This window comes from Bombus huntii, chromosome 13, assembly GCF_024542735.1.
Source record: "Bombus huntii isolate Logan2020A chromosome 13, iyBomHunt1.1, whole genome shotgun sequence".
NCBI lineage: Eukaryota > Metazoa > Arthropoda > Insecta > Hymenoptera > Apidae > Bombus > Bombus huntii.
This window is the reverse complement of record NC_066250.1, coordinates 1,194,772-1,217,727: the sequence shown is the minus strand read 5'-3', so window position 1 is coordinate 1,217,727 and position 22,956 is coordinate 1,194,772. Positions and strand designations below refer to the sequence as shown.

Below are 22,956 nucleotides of genomic sequence, written 5' to 3'. Positions count from 1 at the left end.
TACATACCAAGGTGCGTCAATTAGGGATCTTAGCGTTTTCGATTGAAAGCGTTGGAGTATTTCAATGTTGGAGTTACTTGCTGTTCCCCATAGTTGGATTCCGTAGGTCCAGACAGGTTTTATTACGGTCTTGTAGAGGGTAATTTTATTCTGTATATTTAGTTTGGAGCGTCGGCCCGTGAGCCAATAGAGTTTTTTTAGTTTGTCCTTTAGTTGCTTCCTTTTATCTGAGATGTGTGTCTTCCACGTTAATCTCCTGTCCAGGGTCATGCCCAGGTATCGGACTGTGTCCCTGCTAGGAACTGTTGCATTGTTGATGGTGACCTGGGGGCAGGTTTGTGGTAGACAATAGCCTTTAGAAATTCTTCCGAACCAGATGTTTGTTTTGTTTGAAGGACCTTTTCTAGGAAATCTATGAAATTTATGGAAGGTCCTTAAAACTATTGAGGATACGCTGGGAGTATCCAAAGACATCTGGTTGCCATATTGCCTGCGGTACATTCCCAATAGAAGCCGGCATACCCCAAGGTAGTGTCCTCGGACCTCTACTGTACTCCATCTACACTGCCGACCTACCTATATCAAACGATATAACAATAGCGACATTTGCAGACGACACAGCGCTATTAGCTACCCACGCAGACCCGGTAATAGCCTCATCCACTCTCCAGCGAAGTCTCGACTCCATGGAAAAGTGGTTTCACAAATGGGGCTTCAAAGTCAACGAAAAGAAATCCTCACATGTAACCTTCACGCTCCGAAAACAAACCTGCCCCCAGGTCACCATCAACAATGCAACAATTCCTAGCAGGGACACAGTCCGATACCTGGGCATGACCCTGGACAGGAGATTAACGTGGAAGACACACATCTCAGATAAAAGGAAGCAACTAAAGGACAAACTAAAAAAACTCTATTGGCTCACGGGCCGACGCTCCAAACTAAATATACAGAATAAAATTACCCTCTACAAGACCGTAATAAAACCTGTCTGGACCTACGGAATCCAACTATGGGGAACAGCAAGTAACTCCAACATCGAAATACTCCAACGCTTTCAATCGAAAACGCTAAGATCCCTAATTGACGCACCTTGGTATGTAACCAATGAAACAATACACCGCGACCTCAAGATACCCACCGTCAAAGAGGAAATAGCAAAATATAGCGACAGATATAGCAAAAGAATCAACAAACACCGAAACCCCCTAATCACTGGACTACTCGATACGACGGACCAGATTCGCAGGCTGAAGAGGCACTACCCGCTAGACCTAAACGTTAGATTCATTTAATTATCCAAATTAAACGTTTGCACTTACTTATAATACTTATAAATTATACCTATCTATAATAAGTATTAACTTATTGTAAATAAACAGCCATGTCACTGCGCCACGCCAGAAAAATTACTGAAAATTCTCAACGCGAGAATTGATTGTAATTTCAACAAATAAATAAAAAAAAAAAAATTTGTAAGCGTGCAAAATTTCCATATTTTTCATGGAAAGAATTAACTTTAAGGCTTACATTAATTATATTGATTTTTTTCTATAACACCCTGTATATTTAGAAGGAAAATCACACAACGGAGCATTGACATCGTAAACGCAAGTCATTACAATTCGTTTAACGACCGTCTCTGGAGAATAGAATTGTCACTATAAACACACGAGAGACAAACATTTGTTAAAACTCGTAGAAAGATAGCTTCTATATTAACTAACAAGATAACGAGCGGAGAGATACGTGATTGTTTATAAAATTAACTTTCCATATTGAGTTCCATTTCCTTGAGTAATGAATAAATAAAACTATCGTCATGTTCGTAGAACTTTATGTAGATACAAGTCATATCAAAATATGTTGCGTGAAATGATTCAGCCTGATTAACTCTATTTACTTAACATACTCAACAGCAAGAAAACGCAAGTTCATGCTTTTTTAGTGGAAGATATGTGGACTGTAAGCATTAAGAGCTAAAAATCTAGTCTGTACACATTTGATACGAATGTTCGTGTGCCAGCATTATAAATTCCAACAGTGATGTGTTCTCGGAAGGGAATTGCACAGCAGTTCGTTTAACGACGTCAGTCTACGACGAACCTTCGTCCGAACAGAAGTGGACGGCACATCGACATGGCTGACTATTTTCAAATACTAAGTGTGATCGTCGCAGTTTTTCTTGCTGTGTATTATTACTTAACATCTACGTTCGATTTTTGGAAAGATCGTGGCGTTGTTGGTCCTCGACCTATACCAGGTTTTGGAAATATCAAAGATGTTATGCTGAGAAAAATCAGTATAGGTGACTATATAGCACGCCTGTACGAGAAATACAAAAACGAACCAATGATTGGAATATTCGTGAGAGGATCGCCTTCGCTTATTCTGTGCGATTTAGATCTCATCAAGGACGTTTTAATCAAAAACTTCTCTACGTTCGACAATCGAGGACTGAATGTTCTTGAACGGGTATGTACAATGTATACTATCGTTCAAAGGTATATGGACATTAATATTTTTTTTAACATAGTATAATTTAATTGCAAAATTCCGATACTCTTTTATCAAGATTCTACGAGATTAATCGTTTCAACTTAATCTTAATCGCAGACTGATGCATTGGCTACGAATCTCTTTAACGTAGAAGCGAGAAGATGGAGACCTTTGCGAACGAAACTCTCGCCAGTATTTACTTCCGGCAAACTAAGGGAAATGTTTCCCCTGATATTAGAGTGTGCGGAAAATTTGGAACAATGCTTGGAGAAGATTATAGAAAAAGGAGGCTTCATGGATTGCCGCGAAATAACAGCGAGATTCTCTACTGACGTTATTGGAAGCTGTGTTTTTGGTATCAACATGAACGCACTGTCAGACGAAGAGAGTGAATTTCGAAGAATAGGAAGAAAAATCTTTGATCGAAATTTGAAAACGATCCTCAGGATAACCTTTCGAGATACTTTTCCACGGTTGTATAACTTTCTTTGGTTCTTGATACCACAATCGGAAGTAAGTACATTTATTACAAAACTGGTCGCGGATACGATGAAATATAGAGAAGAAAATAACATCGTTAGGCCGGATTTTATAAACATGCTGATGGAACTGAAGAAGCACCCGGAAAAATTAGCAGATATTGGTAAGCCAATTAATTGTATCTTTAAATAGGTTTTTAATTACTCAGCCATCGTTATGCATCAATTAATGATAAATTGAGATTAGACAATTGCTTAATTACGCAAACTACTACGTTTGATATAGATAACACTGTAGCGCAGAATACTGATAAATTATTAATTAGAGTAGTACAATATAATTCATTCATTATAATATATATTTCATGTTCTATCGTAATTTTACGAAATTTTATAGAGTTAACGGACACAATTCTCGCTGCGCAAGCTTTTGTCTTCTTCGCGGCTGGATTCGAAACGTCTTCGACGACAATATCGCACGCACTTTACGAAATGGCCCTGAACCCTGATATACAAGATAAACTTCGGAGAGAAATAATAGAATTCCATGTCAAAACTAATGGAAACCTGAAATACGAACAAGTCAAAGAAATGAAATACTTGGACAAAATATTCAAGGGTACGTTGTTGTTAAACGTTTTACTAATAATTTAACTGCGAATGTTCATGCATTTAATCCCAAATTAGCGCGTGAAATCAATCACTAAATATTAAAATTACGCCATAAAAATTGTAGAAATAAAAATATCTATCCACGTATTAAAATTACGCGTATCTGCTTTTGTTAAACAGAAACGCTTAGAAAGTATTCAGCAGGAACGCTTCTAAGGCGACAAAGCAACGCTAATTATACCTTTAGTGGTACAAAGGTAACGATTCCTAAGGGTACCGGAGTATTTATTCCCGTGTATGCGATTCAAAGGGATTCCAATATCTATCCGGATCCTGAGAAATTCGATCCGGAAAGATTTAACAAAGACGCAGTAGCTGCCAGACATCCGATGTCCTATCTACCGTTTGGCGATGGACCAAGAAATTGCATTGGTAAAGCAAGGACAGATATTGAATTGAATAATTGTTCTTAATTTGTTTTGTATCCACGTAACGAATTTAATTATTGTTTCAGGAGCACGTTTTGCGATTTATCAAACTAAAATGGGACTGATAAAAATATTACACAAGTTCAAAGTTGATGTTTGCGAAAAGACAATAACTACTTATGTACATAACCCGAATTCCCTTACATTGTCTCCCAAGGGTGGAATTCACTTGAAAATAAGCAAAGTAGAAAGTTGAATTTATTACTTGAACTATTCATAGATTTCAACTTCAAACATAACGTAACATATTTTTTATTTGTTGCTTCAAGATTTTGTATTTTGCACTTTTTGACTATCCTATAATAAAAAGAATTATAAAAGCGTATTAAATCTTCTAATCATTCATCTGCGAAGAAATTGATAAAAACACTGTTTATTATTATTCTAATTATTGCTATCATATTTGTAAATACGAAGTAATATTTTTTAATAAATTCAAATAATTACTATAATTTGTAGTAAATGTGCTTCTACAAACTTATTATCTATAACAGATCTATTTCCACAATGTAATGAAATATTAAAAAAATGTTTTCTCCAAAAATCACATTATAGTACTAGAGAAATTAATGGAAATAGAAAGACTGGGCATTTCCAACTATGGAAATGTTTTTTCCCCGAGAGAATGACATTTTCTTTTTGCACGATATGCACTTAGATAAACGCTATGGAATCTGGGTTTAGTAGGAAAAATGTCGACATCCTGGAGTCTGATCTACTAACGGATTTTGTAACGCTACTGTAGGCCGCAGTTTAGCTATTATTCAAAATAAATATCTGAATTACCATTCTTTGCTTTGTAGTTGTTTATTACTACGTATTCTAGTCATTTTTAATTGCCTTGCAATAGTGTTTTATTTAATCAGTAAGTATCCAATACTGACGGCGACACCTACAGAGCTGCGCATCACTCTGCATCGATCAGATCCCTCAGTTAAATCCAGTACTCTGGGGATAATATTCTTCCTAGATAGTTAGTCGGTAGAACCGTGCAAGCGAGCATAGCCGCAGACAAAATAGATACATATTACGTTTCATTAATCGACTTATCTTTCCCGTATTAAATACTATTCAAATAAAATGCCGATCTGCTAGCTATATGTGACCTGTGTGACTGTTTTATTAGTCATTAACGTTGCGTTTATGCAACTCATTTTGATTGCGCATTCCGTTATTTCATCGAATCATGCACACTTCATTCCACTGAGAAGATTCCGCTGCGGTAGTGCCTCCGAAATAGTGTCAAACAGTGAATTTCTACGTCGTGTCAAGCGTCGTAAGCATTTTGTTTATCGCACGTTACATACAACCATTTTGTTATACAATATATGCAAAGTAATAGTATAATATATACAATGAATCACTATTATTAACTGTTCCGTGCTTCTGCTGTGCTTCTTGTCGACCTTGAAGCACAACTTCAAGTTGCTAATGATCGAGTAGTACGAGTTTGTCTACAAACGCATTCGCACGCATGATATAATAATGATATACATATGTCTATCGTTGTTTTTTAATTTTGCACGAGTTTTTATTTGATAAATCGATATAACTCCAATATCGTGTACTAAAGATATTTAAAAAAAAGATAATTTAATGATTCGTTAAAATTGTGTACTTAATTTTTACATTATAATAAATACATCACATATCAATTTTGTTAACTAACGTACGAAAAACAAACGACAACTTTAAACAAGGAATATCAATTAAAAAATTCGTGATATTATTTTCCTCGTTTCAAATAAGTTTTGATTCTATCGATACATGTCACGACAGACATAGACTTGTTCTACATCCGAACAGATTAAAAACGATAATTATTTAATACTTAAACTCATTACGAAACTAAAAATAATTTAATCTTACTCTTTTCATTCAATTATGTCTAAATTTAATTGAGAACTGATTTTCATCCCAAAATACTGGCAAATACATTGCTAACATATAATTTTTACGATTTTGAATTAACTATGGAAATATAAGTAGTAACGATATCTTGCAGAAAATTTACTTTTATGAATCATCGTTTGTCCATCAGATTAGAAGCAACGAGTAGCGCAATGGCAACCTACTTCGAAATTATTTGCGGAATTATCGCGCTACTTTTCGCGTTCTATTTCTACTTTACTTCGACTTTCGATTTTTGGAAAGTCCGAGGAGTACCTGGACCAAAGCCTGTACCAGTGTTCGGTAACATCAAAGATGTAATGTTGCTAAGGACATCGATGTGCGCGTATTTGAAGAAACTCTGGGATGAGTACAAAGACGAGCCAATGGTTGGAATATTTACAAGAAAAACGCCTATACTAATTCTTCAAGATCCGGAGCTCATAAAAGATGTCCTAATAAGAGATTTCTCTATATTTGCTGATCGAGGGATTCCTGTTCACGAAAAGGTAAATGAGCTAACTGGTAAGCCGCGAATCTTAAGCATGCCATGGCACACTGCTTCTTTAAACTATTTAATGACACACCGCGATCTTTTTACTTTTGTCGAATATCGAACCAGTTTCAAAAATGATCATAGGCGGAACCACTATCTCCACATCTCTTCAATTTGGAGTCACAGAGATGGCGTCCATTAAGAACAAGGCTCTCGCCAGTATTTACATCTGGCAAGCTCAAAGAGATGTTTCCTCTGATATTAGAATGTTCGAAACACTTGGAACAGTACCTCGATAACCTAGTAGCGAAAGGCGAGCCCATAGAATGTCGCGAATTAACAGCCAAATATACGACGGATGTAATAGGTAGCTGTGCCTTTGGTATAGAAATGAACGCGTTATCCGACGAAGATAGTGAATTTCGTCGAATGGGCAAACAAGTGTTTGCCACTTCCTTTAGGCAAATTTTGAGATTTAGACTTAGACAAATATTTCCTCACCTTTACAATTTACTCGGTTCCATAATGGCACCACTGGAAATTACTACGTTCCTCACGAAGATAATCGTTGATACGATGAAATACAGGGATGACAACAACATCGTGAGACCTGACTTTGTGAATATGCTTATGGAACTTAAGAAACATCCAGATAAATTGGAAAATATTAGTAAGTACCTTAAATTTTTCTTATTAGCAATTTTTAAGCAATTCCCACGATAGCTATCTCTGATAAGCAGTTCACGTTATCCTTTAATCGTCTTGTACAGAGCTTACGGACACTCTATTAACGGCTCAAGCGTTCGTTTTCTTCGTTGCTGGATTTGAGACTTCTTCGTCAGCTATAAGCAATGCCCTTTATGAATTAGCTTTAAACCCCGAGATACAAGATAAATTGCGGCAAGAAATTAAAGAACACTTTGAGAAAAACGACGGTGAATTGAAATATGACCAAATAAAAGATTTGACATACCTGGATCTAGTATTTCGAGGTGCGTAACTTGCGTTATCCGTTTTTTACCATAACTTTGACTCACATTCGTTTAATAACCATAAACTAATTTTTATTGCTTAAATTTATTGCAGAAACGTTAAGAAAGTACCCTGCTGGACCGCTTATACTAAGAAAGTCAGTGAGCAGTTATACTTTTAACAACACTAAAGTTTCCATACCGGAAAAGACATTCGTATGGATACCATTGTACGCGATTCATCATAACCCTGATATTTATCCAAATCCTGATGCTTTTATTCCTGAAAGATTTAACGATGACGCCGTTGCATCACGAGATTCCATGCACTATTTGCCTTTTGGTGACGGGCCAAGAAATTGTATTGGTACGTGTTTAACTATTTTATCTTATAGTTATCTTGTTTTAATGCTGCAAAGATACTACATTAATTTTAAGAAGTACTGCGATATATTCAACGACATACTTAATATATTTCAGGCGCTCGATTTGCAGTTTATCAATCCAAAGTTGGTTTGATAACAATACTTCGCAATCATAAAGTTGAAGTTTGCGAGAAAACTATGATTCCGTATGTAATTGATCCAGCTGCTTTCTTATTAGCGCCGAAAGGAGGAATATATCTAAAATTAATTAAAGTAGAAAGTTAGTACCAAATCTTATAATATTTTCGATACGTAATTTCACGATTTTGAACTAGGACTTGAACCTTTGATTAGTTTTACTTTCTTAAATTATTATATACATAAATTTAATTATAAATTATCAAAGATTACAAAAATAAAATATTACATGTATAATAATTTAAGGAAGTAAAACTAATGTAACAAATAAAAGTTCAAAATCGTGAAATACATACATATCTAAATAAATAAATACATATATATATCCCATTGTTAAATCGAAAGTACTCTGTATGAGGCGGTATCAAACTATTAATTACTAACACAAAAATTAATATCTTCCAAGTATCATAGTTCCGTTATTTATTACAAATTATTAAACTGGACAGTACACCGAACTTAAAAGAGCCCAACTTAATTATTTGTAAATGATATTATATTTTTGTAATAATTATATGTAATTAATAAAAATATAAACAGACGTTAATTAAGTACCGAGTAAATTTTCTAGTTACACAAAAACGTAATAACGATTGCAGCCGATCAAGTCATATATTATTCGCTATAAAATTCATAATTGTATCTCGCAGTGATGTAATTAGTATTTGTATATCAAATAATACTAATTGGCTAGGTGAAAGTTGTTGTACGTGGAGATTCCTTCACCCTCCTTTTACGCATGTACATTCAAGATCTATCATCTGAAATATCAATTTACAAGTAAGTAGGCCTTTTATCGTGCGCTTGCAAAACGTAAAATACTATAATTTATTTTTAAAATAAAATTAGTGGGAATATAACGTGTAATAATACTTACATTTCTGGCTTTTGAAGCATCGGTATATCCTTTCCAGAAGATAGGGAAAAGTAGAAATTGTGATTGACCTTTATCAAAATACGAAATATTGTATCAGTATTTCCATATCAATTACATATATTAAAATGAAACAATAACCGAATTAAAATTCTGTCTTAAAAGTTCATAATGTAAGATACCGGCACATCTAATTATCAAATGAGCGAAAGAATTCAAATAATTGTCAAATAATTGTGGGTAGTCACAAATTGTGAATGTGAAATTTTAAATAAATAAAAAAAAAAAAGAACAAAAAAAAAATTCGAGATACTCGAATTTTCAATAAATTCTTAAACAAACACGTATCAATTAACGAAACTAATAATAATGTAAAAACGGTAATAAAATAGCAATGGAATATTGTTTAATTAATAGATTAAATTGTGCATATTACCTGTTACACCGTATAGAAAACAAAAGTGATACATTTAACCGCTACAACTTTCAACATTTGACTAACGTTTCGTGGCATGGCGTCATCTAGCGAATATCCTATTGGTGGAAATTTCTATTGATTGAGATTTCCTATTGGTGGAGATATTTAACTTAGCAAGCGGGAAACATAGAAAATCGATCCGCCAAATTCGAATCGACAAATCCTTAGAAAAGCCAGTTGCACATATCATATTACATTGCATAAAGTTAATATTGAGTTTGAAACATAGATGTCTTAGAAAATAAGGTATCCATTCTCTAATTTCATTTGTCGAATGAAATTTATCAATGAATATTGAATATAGTATGTATAACCTGACTGTCTTACCATTTTTATGTCATATGCGACTTTATTGACTCAATATATCACAAAATTACATTAATATTGTATACCATTGCCTAGTACCACGTCCGTGATGTTATTATGCAATTGTAAATTACTCTTGTAGAGGATATATAGAATTCCATATTTCTACCATTCTGTATTTCAGAACACGTGACATGATACCATGCTCCTAGGCCAATAATTAATAATCGTTTGTAGTTTCGTAAAATAAAATACTGTTCTCGTTAAATTTCAATGAAAAATAAAATTTCACATGCACTATGTAGACTTTTGTATTAATTCTCTAAATTTTATCTTCAAAATTATTTAATATAATCGTACTATTTGTGTCAAACACCTCTTTCTAAATCGTACATATTGAAAATATTATAATAATTCATAAAAAAGAACATTCAGATTTTTTTATATAAATAAATATCATGACAGCATATCGTTAACAGTATCTTTTTTTCTAATGAACTCATTCCCGCAGTTAACTTCTCGGTTGTAGAAAAGAGGGACGCTAAATAACCGAATGACCATGAGGTTAGGTTCTATGAATCTGTACCGTCCAGTTGTGTGTCGGAAGAAGGTGCGAGGTGATTAATGCACCATCACCGTGGGAACGTTAATTTGAAAAAGCGATATAAAGCATGGAGAACATCTACTGACGAGTCATTTGACGAGTAGGTGTACGTCACCTACATCATTCCGTTCTTTCGTTATAATAATTCATCAGGAAATTTTCTACAACATCGATACTAAATATATAATAAAATGGAATATGAAATTAAAGGTGTCAGTAATTTTTCACACAGATCAAAACGAAAGAACTCCGCCGTAAACGAGGAACTAGAATACTGGATGACTCGGCTACCAGAAGCTTTGAAAAGCCTTCCCATAATACGTTTGGCGATACCCGGTAAGTTTCAAAATATTTTCTCGTCTTATGAAAATCTATATTAGAAGCTAGAAAACTAATATTTATATTTCGAAGTTTTAAAGAGATCATTTAATTTTATTAGATCCAGAAGAATTAATTAATATTAAATTTAGAATTTCTTTCGACGTACACAAAATTTTACATAAAATGAAAATTTTTAAATCACATTGTCAGTTATATATTTCGATATATTTAAAAACTAATGATGCCGTTTCATACAATTATATTGACCTCAAAATTATAAAATTAGTACATGTAATATAAATTGATAACTTCTAATAGGTTCTCATGATACGATGACTTATACCATAAATCGGCACAGTGACGTGGGACCCGACGAACCAAGATACATCAGAGCTCTTGGTCGTTATTGTTCGTTTGTTTCAAAACCTGTTATTTTTAATTGGTCCATTACACAACATGAAAGCATCAAGGATCAGCTCGATGGTGGAATTCGATATTTAGACTTACGCGTAGCGACGAAGCCAACGGATGGGAATATCTATTTTGTTCATGGCTTGTACGGATCGAAAATATATCAACCACTCCATGAAATAGCAGAATGGCTGTCTTATCACAATAACGAGATCGTAATCCTAGATTTTCAACATTTTTATTCATTCTCAGAAATGGATCATCACCATCTCGTTGAAACGATTTTCCGAATATTTCAAACAAAATTATGCCCCATAGCATCTACGTTTAATCACATCACATTACATTGGCTTAATCTGGAAAAGTACCAAGTCATCGTTATTTACAGAAACGAATATGCACAAAATTATACAAATTTATGGCCAAGTGGACTGTGGCGCACTCCATGGCCTAACACCGTTAACGTTAACGAGCTTATAAACTTCTTAGATATCGAATTGAAGACGCGACCATTACAAATCGGTTTCGTATCACAATGCCTCTTAACACCTGATATTCCTTATGTATTGAAACATCTATGCGGTACATTGCAGAGAGATTTAGTACCATCGTGTCAAAAAGCAATTCTTCCGTGGATAAATAAAAAACGACCTGGCCGTGGTGGTTTAAATATCGTTATTGCTGATTTTATATCTGATCACAATTTTTTATTTTGTAAGACAGTCATCAATACTAATAAAAAATTGTATTTCAATGTACAATATTCCGTGTGAAATATTTTGTACTCGAATGCACATATGTATATACAAATTGAATATGAAATTTACGGTTTCAATGCAATCTGTTTGTGAAAAATTATTGTAAAGATATTCTTCTATCATACATTTTCAATGGAAAATTTATTTTACTTCTAAAGAAGTATCTGTATATATAATAAATAGTATAATAGATTCATGTTTATGTTACTTTATTAAAAATTTAAATATTTCATTTTTATTCTAAACCCTGGCATAACTTCTAAAGTTTAATAACATCATAATATCAATGGCTGCAGTACGTTCCTTACTTATAATTTTTAATCTATATAAATATAATACTATGAAATAACAATGATTTGCTTGAAAAGTGTTGATGAAAAAATGTTTTAAGAATAACATTTATGACATTTAACTAATTGATTAAAAAATATTGAATAAAGTTTCACGTTTAAATGTTCAGTTCATGCACACTGAAATAGTATTTAACATCATATCATTATTATTAAATATTTACTTTCTATAAATCAATATAAATTTCATACTAATATTTTATTCTTATATCCTATATTCTTAATATTTTTGTTCCATTTTTCACTTATATTTTACTCTATTTAATTTTAACTACTTTGATTAATATATATATATATATCATTATTTAAGTAATCAAAAGAATATGCTTTAAGTATTTCAATATGATTTACGAGCAGCATATATCAATATGATTGAAAGGATACATGCGTGAAGAATTTTTTATAGTTATGGTCTACTATTATGATATAAATATTTAGTAAGAATATTTATAACATAAAAGGGTGGATTTCAACAAAAATTGTGCAATAAGTAATATTAATATCAGTTCAAAACAACAATTATATATATTGTCTCCATAATATGTTGCTGCACTTTTATCAAGTCAAAGATCTTTATAACATATTATGTTGAGTTTATGGCTTATTTGATAAGTTATAATAATTATGCGCAAAATAAATATGTAACAGTAATGAGATATATTTTCAACAGGAAAACAAGATGGAGGTATATATCACAAATAAAAAATATAAAAGTATTTTTATCTCACAGAGGTCGATTTTAAGTATGTGATATGTACTTACTATACCTCTGTGACAATTTAAAGCTATTTAATGAAATTTTGATAGTTGTAAGAAATACGTAAATATGGTTGAAATGATACAGCTTTGCTATATGAGCTAAATTAAGTAGGCAGTTCAATTGAGCAACTTATAGCTCTTCAAAAGTTTTAACAAATTCTCTATAATTAGTTTTATTTGGTCATAATGCTTTCACCTTAAGCTGCTTCATTTTAGGTGCTCGTTTTTTAGCCAGTCTTCGTTGTTCTTTCTCTTCCCACTTTCTTTGTTTATCAGGATCTTCTTCTTGTAATATACGTTCCTTTTCAGCTCTACGACGTTCTTCTCTTCGCTGTGCAGCTGCTTCAGCTCTTGCTGCATGAGTTGTTTTTAAAAATGCTTCCTCTACTCTTAATCTATTTTTATCCGCTTTGCTTTTACCCTAAAAATAGGATGAAATTTCAATGAATAAAACAACAGTTCAAATTAGAATAGTAATATAATTTTAAAAGAATACATATATATATATATATATATTCAAACCTCTTTGGATAATTTAAAACGACGTAATTTATCTAATAAATAGAAGGTTAATTGTAAAAGGAGTTTTAATTTTTCTTGACCTTCTGCATTAGTGGTACGTCCTTTAATACTTATATTTAATCCAACAAGTAAAACTCTTTTTACTTCAGGCATTGTTAGCTGAGTTGTATCTCTAAAGTGAAATTAAAGGTATGGCAACATGAAGCAAGAAAAACATTATTCTTAAAACAAAACGTATTTAATACTTACTCTTGTTGTTTTGGACCACTAAATTGATCACTAATATGTATGTAATCTATATATGGTGCAAACTTTGAAAATGCTTGTAAAACTCTTGTATCTAAAATAGCTGATGCTGCTTCAGCAATTTCAGACATTACATAAAAACCTGATGGAAGACCAAATTTTTCCCCTGGTCTCTTTTCTGGACAATAAACACTAATATCAGCCATATCACGTACTAAATGCATTGCAGTCCTTTTTGTAGCTATTGCTAATACAAAACTATCTGTTTCATCTTTTGCTAATTCTACACGTATATGGGCCTGATCATTTTGAGGCCTCACAAGCTGTGCTAGTACCGCAACCAAATCTTGCCTCTTAATTAATTTCAATTCAATTAACATGGAATCGCACCCTACTCTCCCTGAACAATACAAGCTATAATGAGACTGACTTTCTTTTACCAAACCACTTTCAGATATATCTTTGCTTGATTTTCCTGTATCTCCAACAAGAGAGAAATTATCCAACAAAAGCTGCTTATGCTCCATGAGCCACACCTCTGCTATATGGGCATTTTTAAAACGTCCTGCTACATAATTGATAAAATATACTAATAGCCCAATAATCATTAGTATCTCTAAGTAAAAGCTATCCCATCTTGCACGCAGATGAAGTGGTATTTTTGTGATCGTTAAAGTAGAAGGTTCATCACTTTTTGGCCCTGCACTTCCTCCAGCTGCATCTAATCCCTCAAATTCTTCTTCATCTTGGAAGTGATCAAATTCACTATCACCATCCACAATTAAAACATCTTCCTCGTCGAAATCTTGATTATTATTTGATTCTTTAAGGTGTTCTATATTATGATCATTGATTGTTTGAGCTGGTTTCTCTTCTTCGAAATCTTCAAACTCGGCAAATTCATTGTCTTCGGGAAGCTCTTCATGAAAATGTGCTGTGACCCATATGTTGGTTGCAACCAAGATGATGTGAACTACAACTAACCACAATTTCATTTTGTCTGAAACAGAGAAAGCAGCAAAGAGTTAGGACATTAAAACAATAAACTAAAAAAAAAAATTATGCATATAATCCTATAATTATTCTGCTTGAAACGGGTAACTTCGAGTAATCTGCTATTAAAATAATTATATAAAAGTAATTCCCAAAAATGATATTTTCAGGCTAAAATACGAAGTGCTTGAAAAAGCTTTTAGTGGAATGATTTTATGTAACAAGAATGTTTACTCCTATCAATTTAATAAATAACACTAACTTCACTGTAAATTTATATAAAACTCTTCTAACTTTTCAACATTGATTCCAGTTACTAATTAAATGTAATAATGTTTGTAATAACACTGTCACAGCACCCTTTCGAGGTGACTTGCACGCCACGAAGCTAACTACAAACTAAAACGTCATTTCCTTGATTAAAAGATCGTAGTTATAGATAAGAATAATATTTTAATTGCCTTTTAAATTATGAAATATTTACGTTTGGGAAATTTACTTAATATTTCCCAAACGTGAAATATTTGTTATACATAACGTAATAATTCTCGAATACAACAGTTATATATATATATATATGTATACATGTGCATATATATGCGACCACATTCACATATTTTAATTAAAAAAACACAAAATTATATAAAAATAGTTATTATTTTACTATCATAGTATTCTGCAGATAATATTATATCGATTAACTTTTCCAACGTCATTAAATAACTTATATCAACATTATTGTTTCCTTCAAGGTTTTAAAAAAATGAAAATGCGATTCGTCGATAAAGTAAATTTCTTTCTACAAACTTTCGTATACCAACATCGACACGACTATCTTGAGAAATATATCCAGTGATTAAACGAGAGATCGATTCAGTAAGTCCGTGGAAACGAGTGAGGGAAGTTGAGTGCGCACGCTTGATTGTAATACGTTTTTCCTGTCAAAATACGATGCGGTTGTTTCTGCGTTTTATCGCAATGCATCGTCAACCGTTCTAATGATTCGTTCGAGCATCGTGCTCTGATTAAAGGAGGAACTCAGACCAACCCACGAATTAGAAGTGTTCGAACAAGTGGAAATAAAAAGAGCGCGCGTTAGTGTAAATCCTAGAAAGCAAATAATGGATCAATACTTTGCGGATAAGGGTAACATGCGGATACGACGAAAAATCGTCGTACCTTTATAGTAACGTGTCTTGTACGTGCGTACGCTTGTTGCTTGAGAAACTTCAGAAGGTAAGTGTGTATTGTTGGAAAAATATACAGTCCCGACATTTATGTAGAACGTGTCACGCGATGTTTGGTTAAGGTGTACTACGTGTACGTACTTTCGTTTCTTTTTTTCCCGTTAAAAATAACAGAGCATCTAGTCAAAGAATGCTTCGAAAAATCAAGAAAGTTTCTCGCTAAACGTTAACAAAGTCGCGGCCGCATTCCAACGCAATTTTTACGATTTCTCTGCTTAATTCTAATTCGTAATTAAAAAGAAATCGGAATATGCGTGAATTACGAGATGCTTACGAGTATTCTCGCTCCTTGTCGTTAACGAAGAAACGGATACTTAATTTTCGTCGGCGGAATAAAACAATTGTGTTTCGATTAATCAACGACCATGCAGCGGATCCTACACACTACTCCTACACACTAAAGATCACGCAAGTACAAACAGTTACGTCAACCGGCGCCTTGTTCGTCACTTTTCCATTAACGGCAACAATTGCTAAGAAGTACACGTACAATCGTAAAATTAAACAAACGAGACGTCACGTTGCTTCCATAAAACCTTTATTAATTCATAAAACACGATATTATCCGTTTTCTTTACAAGATCAACTATCACTTTTTACGATACGGTTATTTCACAATTTCACCGATTTTGCAATGGGTCGAATGGGATTAAGTATTGATTTTGCAAAGTAGTTGCATGCGTGCTCGAGTCCAGAGTCTCACCGTTGCGTTTTTCTCAGGTGAAGTCGTATCAGCCGTCAACATGGATAAGTCGGACAACCAGCTGAAAACCTGGAAAAAGAAGAGCATGAAGACGAGCGGCTCGGCGGACGTCGTGACCCAGCGCGTCCAGGTGGTCGTGCGTTGCAGACCGATGGACGAGAAGGAGTTAGCCCGTGGTTATACGCGTGTGGTCGACGTATTCCCTTCGAGGGGAGTGGTCGAGATTCGTCATCCGCGGGACGATCCTTCCACCGACAATGTGAAAGTTTTCACGTTCGATGCGGTCTATGACTGGAATTCCAGCCAACAAGACCTCTACGAGGAAACGGTCAGGCCACTGGTATCCTCGGTTCTTGACGGTTTCAACGGTACCATCTTCGCTTACGGTCAAACCGGAACAGGCAAAACGTACACCATGGAGGGCCTGAAGAGCGATCACGAGAGACGCGGTGTAATTCCACGATCGTTCGAGCATATTTTTAATCACATAGGCAGATCAGAGAACATGCAATATCTGGTGAGAGCTAGTTACCTTGAAATATATCAGGAAGAGATTCGCGACCTTTTGCAGCCCGATCAGAGTCTCCGATTCGAGTTGAAGGAGAAACCAGACACTGGTGTATTCGTTAAAGACCTATCCACGTCGGTGTGCAAGAGCGCCGTTGAAATTCAGCAGTTGATGAACACCGGAAATCAGAATAGAACCATTGGCGCGACGAATATGAACGAACATAGTTCCAGGTCGCACGCGATATTTTTGATCACTATTGAAATGGGATCGATTGATGATAGCAGTGGGATTAGGGTCGGTCGTTTGAACCTGGTAGATCTCGCGGGCAGTGAAAGGCAAAGCAAGACTGGAGCCTCTGGCGAGAGACTCAAGGAAGCCAGTAAAATCAATTTGAGCTTATCGGCACTAGGAAATGTAATTTCGGCTCTGGTAGACGGAAAGACAACGCACGTGCCGTATAGAGATTCCAAGTTAACGCGGCTGCTGCAGGACTCTTTAGGTGGTAACTCGAAGACCATCATGGTTGCAAACATTGGGCCCGCTAGTTACAATTACGACGAGTCTTTGACAACGTTACGGTACGCGAATCGGGCGAAGAACATTAAGAACAAACCAAAAATAAACGAAGATCCGAAGGACGCGCTATTGAGACAGTATCAGGAAGAGATCGGCCGATTGAAGGAGAAGCTGGCGCAAAAGGGCACTGTGCAGAGACGAAAGAAGAAATCGAAGAGAAAGAAGGGAGACGAAGCCATGGACTCAGAGTCGGAAGCGGAAGACAGTCGGGGAGAGGATAATAAAATAGAGACGGATAAGAAATTAATTGCGGAACAATTGAAAGCTGAGAAGCAAGAGACGGAGGCACTCATAATGAGAATAAAGGATTTGGAAAGTAAGATGCTTTGCGGTGGTAAGAATATCATTGACCATACTAACGAACAACAGAGAACACTGGAACAGAAAGCCGCGGAAATTGCCGAGAGAAAGAAAAGAGAGGTCGAAATGCAACAGAAACTGGAGGACGAAGAGCTAACTATGCTAGGCGTGAAAGAAACTTATTCGAACTTGCAACAAGAAGTGGATGTGAAGTCGAGGAAGCTCAGGAAATGTTTCAATAAGTTACAAGTTCTCAAGCAGGAACTCGAAGACGTCACTAACGACTTCAACAGAGACAGAAGAGACTTAGAACAAACTCAACACGAGCTAATGAAGGAACTAAAACTAAAGTATCTTATAATCGAGAATTTCATTCCCGACGAAGAGAAGAATAAGATCCTATCGAGAATTCACCTCGACGAAGAAGAAGACGGTTGGGTAGTAAAGGAAACAGAACCATCCAGCGTAGACTTGATAAGGAGACCCACGTCGATTCCTGGTGCCCGTAGGCCAGTCTCCGAATATGCCCGAATTGCTCTAGCCATGGGAGGAGGTAGTCGTTATGCGGGTGAAAATATATTGAATCTAGACCTAGATATGCCAGCTAGAACAACGCTAGACTATCAAGGACCCGCTATCGCACCTACGATTCAAGCTGTTCTCGAAGAAGCGTTGCGAGACGAAGGAGACATTGACGTCGATGCGTCTAGTGCGAAACTTAGATCGAAACCGCGTTTACAATCCGCGAAAATACGACCTAAAAGCGTTGGAAAGATCCCTCAAATCCCAGCGCCGGTTTATCCAAAGATGAGAGGTCTCGTACCGAAGTAGACAATTTTTTAATACGTTCCGATAAAGTCTGTAAAGAAACGTGTAAATATTGTACGAACCGCATTGTGAGCTTTGATTAATATATATATATATATATGTATGTATATAATTATATGTATTAATATAATTATATATATACATATATATATATAATTATACGATTCGTTGTGATACGACACATGGTACTCTGTGTGCATCGATAGGCACGAAATAGCCGAAATCTTTGTAACTCTCTAGTCAGTGTGCACTGTGCAGCCACATGGTATTAATATATCGATTATTTCTGTGTCCAAGTCAGATTCCTATTCGTTTATGAAGACTGGAATGCGTAATTTTTGTTTGCCTTTTTTGTAGTATTTGTTAGAATAGAAATGCGAAACATAAGAAGAAATATAACTCGTTTATGTGTTTTTTTCCTTCTTTATACAATTAAACTTATGTGCTTTAATCTCACTAGTACCACTACCGAGTTTAAGGATTTTTTGTATCTTTGTAGTTTTGCGGATACATGGAGAACTTACACGCTTAAAAGTATTTACAAATGAAGATTATAGTTTACTCATTTAATCTAATGCTTTTTACAATTCTTCTTTTTTACTGTAAAATTACATATAGTTACCCTTGATATTATATATATATATATTTTTTTTTTTAAACATTAAAAGTGCTTGTAAAAATAACATCATTACTTTCGACTCCTTTGATATTTTATCACACGTATCTGAAACTGCTAAATTATAAAACGATGAACAATTGATCGAATTAAAATTAGCATAACAAAATTGTAGTATAAAGTAGTCGTTTTTTCGTTTCAAGTTCTTTTTTTCTTTACTTACTTTCGTCCCGTTGACATCGATCGTTTTTTTAAAAACACTCCATCTTTAGAAACACTCACTCCACGCCTGTACGCGATACACTTTAAGAAAGATTTCATTGTATTTTTTTTTCTTTTGTATTTAATTTTCTCGTTACCGACGAGGGCGAGATGCGCGATTATAAACGTATAAAAAACGACGGGGAAATAAATTTTTCTGCACGAAGAGAAACGACAAATGTAAATGTGAAATATATCGGGAAGTCCTGTGACAATGAAATAAGCGTATTATTAACCTTTTTTCTTTCTTGTAGAAATGATCAGGGTACTTCTGATTGGCATAGTAGTGAAAAAGTTACTCTACTAACGTAGTAGTGAAAAAGAGCGCTACATTAAAACGTATTTACATCAATTCTGTTAAATTATAAACTCAACAGGATCCTGATCATCTCTAAATCTTGATTAGGGTTCTTGAACTAGTAACATTTAAACATTCACATTAGACACTGTAATAGTGTCTAAGGTAAAAATCCCTTAACAATTGTAAATAGCTTTACAATTATGTAAAATTTCTGTATATTCTCGATTAGCCTGTAAATCGAATGTCACGTTAATAGAAACGCTGTTGTTGCACGTAATTTCCGTATGGTTGTTGTTGTTGTTGCTGTGAATAACTGGAAGAATGAGCCGTGGCCGATCCAACGTAAGCTGATGTATCGTAATTTTGTTGAGTCGGATATTGATTCGATGTCATGGACGGTCCACTGTATTGACCCTGATTCCCTAGACCACCGTATCCTTGATAATTATAACTATTGTCCATGTAACCTTGATTACCACTATAAACTTGTTGAGGATAATTTTGGAATTGTTGATTGGACATGTTTGGATAACTTAAAGAAGGTCCTTGTGGACGGGAGCAAGATTGTTGATTATTTTGAACATATTCTTGATTATAAAAACTCTGCATTGCAGCTGTTGATGTGTTAGACATTGAATCTACCGGTTTCGCCATATTTTTCTCAGAATTATCGTTTCCGAGTGGTAGATGCGATTTTGGCACGTATTTGTTTGGAAGATCACCCATTATGTTAGCTATCAGTCGCTTCGTCTCGTTTAAAATCGCATTTGGGTCGTTAGTTTTCGTTAATTCCTTTGATCTTACGGGAGAACGTGACCTCGAACGTGAGTGAGAGCGCGTCCATGATCGCGGCGAATTCGACAATGATTTCGAAAACGCTCGTGACTTTTTCTTTGCTTTTTCATTCTCACTAACATTTTTATCCGCTGCTTTATATATATCTTCAAACGTGTAATCATCATCATCATCTGACAAATCTAACTTCGTCTTTTGTTTATCGTCATTGTCATTTTTAATCTGTTGTTCTTCCTCGTCATCATTCGCGAACATATCTATCTTAGGTTTCCATTTATCTTCCTCCTCTACGAGATTTTGATTTGCCTTACGTCCGGAGAATGGAGAAATACTCCTATTCAACTTAGACGTAATCTCCACTTTTTCTGGCGTTGGAGATTTTATTTTTGGTACTGCTGACGCTACCGACGTCATGCCCAAATTAACAAACGCTCTTAACTTTTCTACTCGAACTGGGTCGGTTACTTCTAACTTCTTTAAAAAATTAATAAGTCCGTGTTGTTCCTGAGTGGTTAGGTCTTTAAAATTCTGTAAAAGCGATTTCAAGTCCGAATCCGATAAACTCTCCATTCTGGAAGTTTGGCGTTCAACTGTATCCACCGTTGTTGAAACAGTAGGTGCAGCATGCGTTGTAGTCTCAGGTAGAGTATTATTTCCACTTGATAGTCCTTTAACGAAATCTGCGGTAGTTACTGGTTTATCAGAATTTTTAGATGCCTCAGCCATTCCTACAACTGCGTTAATGAGAGTTTCTAATTCTTCTTGCGATACGTTAGATCTACCTTGAGCTACCAAAGCAGCTGCTATCTGTTGAGCTATAGCTACCTTATCTACAGTTCCGACACCAGGTACGCTAACGGGTTCGGACTTAATGGCGGGTGTAATTATTTCAACCGGCCTTTGGTAGATAGCTGTTCTAGGCATATAGCTCGTCGATCTGGCAGCTTCTAGTTCGTGTTTCTTCTTTTTCTCCTCCTCCATTTTCTTTTTGCTTTCTGTTGCCTTATGCAGCAATTGAGCAATATTTTGTATCGCGGTTTTTGTTGGCGTTATGGCCATTTTTTCTATCATTCCCGCAAATAATTGGCCTTTTAATTTTTCTTTAACTGTTTCAAACAATACACACACTTCTTCGTCATACAGTAATTCCTCGGCAGAATTAGGTTTCGCTTTTTCCGCTGCTAACGCTTTCGAAAGAAGGGATACTATCTTTGGTCCAAGAGAACCTAACTGACCCTCTAGTGCAGTAAGTAATCGCAATAAACCGACAACTTCTAAATCCTCGGTCAATACCTCGTCTGGTATAGGGCTCGGAGACTTGTCTGTTACCGGATATGGTGTCGCGTAATGTATCGGTCTGGTACGTGGTGGAATTCCCCGAGGATAATAAGTGCTTCTATACATGCTTCCTCTTCCACGTATGTATGAAGAGTAAGCGTAATCACGTTCTCTAATGTCATGACGATCATAATAATCCGTCTTTATTGTTTTCGTACCGACATACTCCACTTCGTCATCGCTCTCCACACGATGGCGACTTCTTTTAGGCGATCTGTCGCGCCTGCTCGATGGAATCCATTTTTCCGGTGGCTTATCTTCCGGCAATTCTAATCGTTTCCTGATCTCTTCCTTCCGCTGTTGCAGCTGTTCATTATGAATTTCCCGCATTCGTTTATTCCAAAACTCGATCCACTCCGGTTTAAAGTCATGTTTGCTTGGATCTTTACCTTCGGCTTGTAATTCTTTATATCGCCTATTCCAAAACTTTTTCCATTCGTCGGGATAAGATGGATGCTTTTCTGGGTTTTTCTCGTGGAACTTCAACGCGCGATCAAGAGTTTCTTCGGCACGTCTGATTTGTTCTCGATATTTGTCCCACTTATCTCGCTCCCTAAGAGGTTCTGGGGAACGCGAACGTGAACGAGTGTGAGAACGCGTACGATCTCGCGAATATCGCGATTTACTACGATATTTCCCACTTTTATCTACTGAACTGGCTTTACGATTACGAATAGGTGTTCGTGATCTCGAACGCGATGGCGATGGGCTACTTGATATGCTCGAAAGCGACGAGAGAGATTTCGTCTCGTCGGAGGGGCGTTTGGGGGACTTTTTCACGTTCTCTTCGTCTTTATCTAGGGGTTTACGAATACTTAATTTATCCCTTGTGAGAATACGGATCTTGAAACCCCTAAAAA

General features: G+C 35.3%; 4 protein-coding genes across 12 annotated transcripts in view; 3 read left to right on the top strand and 1 right to left on the bottom strand.

The window, feature by feature from the left end:
- The first annotated feature begins 2,038 nt into the window (after positions 1-2,038).
- LOC126872588 (uncharacterized) lies at positions 2,039-8,549 on the top strand. Its single transcript, XM_050632697.1, has 10 exons — positions 2,039-2,475; positions 2,617-3,142; positions 3,376-3,597; positions 3,771-4,022; positions 4,105-4,269; positions 6,068-6,477; positions 6,609-7,134; positions 7,235-7,456; positions 7,551-7,802; positions 7,916-8,549. Exons 1-10 carry the CDS (start codon positions 2,140-2,142, stop codon positions 8,083-8,085), a joined length of 3,081 nt encoding a protein of 1,026 aa, XP_050488654.1. The 5' UTR covers positions 2,039-2,139; the 3' UTR covers positions 8,086-8,549.
- Positions 8,550-8,703: 154 nt separating this feature from the next.
- Positions 8,704-11,942, top strand: LOC126872352 (PI-PLC X domain-containing protein 3). The gene is made up of 2 exons (XM_050632206.1): positions 8,704-10,596; positions 10,900-11,942. The coding sequence occupies exons 1-2, from the start codon at positions 10,452-10,454 to the stop codon at positions 11,763-11,765; spliced, it is 1,011 nt and encodes a 336-aa protein (XP_050488163.1). The 5' UTR covers positions 8,704-10,451; the 3' UTR covers positions 11,766-11,942.
- The window catches only part of LOC126872341 (PAT complex subunit CCDC47-like), a 151,305-nt gene continuing 139,133 nt past the window's right edge, over positions 10,785-22,956 (bottom strand). For 2 of the 9 annotated variants that reach the window (XM_050632184.1, XM_050632186.1), the window contains exons 2-4: positions 13,631-14,627; positions 13,382-13,553; positions 12,603-13,280 (exon numbers count right to left, since the gene is read on the bottom strand). In XM_050632184.1, the coding sequence (XP_050488141.1) occupies positions 13,041-13,280; positions 13,382-13,553; positions 13,631-14,622 (1,404 nt within the window). In that variant the 5' untranslated portion in view covers positions 14,623-14,627 and the 3' untranslated portion in view covers positions 12,603-13,040. Of the gene's footprint in view, positions 11,008-11,088; positions 11,349-12,602; positions 13,281-13,381; positions 13,554-13,630; positions 14,628-14,882; positions 15,173-16,141; positions 16,718-19,721; positions 22,950-22,956 lie in introns of those variants that run through there. The other 7 variants (XM_050632180.1, XM_050632181.1, XR_007691952.1 and 4 more) reach the window with 6 other exon arrangements.
- LOC126872343 (kinesin-like protein KIF3B) lies at positions 16,611-19,208 on the top strand. Its single transcript, XM_050632190.1, has one exon. The coding sequence runs from the start codon at positions 16,611-16,613 to the stop codon at positions 18,786-18,788; it is 2,178 nt and encodes a 725-aa protein (XP_050488147.1). The 3' UTR covers positions 18,789-19,208.

What these genes read in the sequence shown, in the direction of transcription:
- LOC126872588 (XM_050632697.1), top strand. Translation starts at nt 2,140, where the DNA reads ATGGCTGACTATTTTCAAATACTAAGTGTGATCGTCGCAGTTTTTCTT. An exon ending in GACTGAATGTTCTTGAACGG is followed by an intron (nt 2,476 to 2,616) that starts GTATGTACAATG and finishes TCTTAATCGCAG; the next exon opens with ACTGATGCATTGGCTACGAA. An exon ending in CGGGCCAAGAAATTGTATTG is followed by an intron (nt 7,803 to 7,915) that starts GTACGTGTTTAA and finishes AATATATTTCAG; the next exon opens with GCGCTCGATTTGCAGTTTAT.
- LOC126872352 (XM_050632206.1), top strand. Translation starts at nt 10,452, where the DNA reads ATGGAATATGAAATTAAAGGTGTCAGTAATTTTTCACACAGATCAAAA. An exon ending in AATACGTTTGGCGATACCCG is followed by an intron (nt 10,597 to 10,899) that starts GTAAGTTTCAAA and finishes AACTTCTAATAG; the next exon opens with GTTCTCATGATACGATGACT.
- LOC126872343 (XM_050632190.1), top strand. Translation starts at nt 16,611, where the DNA reads ATGGATAAGTCGGACAACCAGCTGAAAACCTGGAAAAAGAAGAGCATG.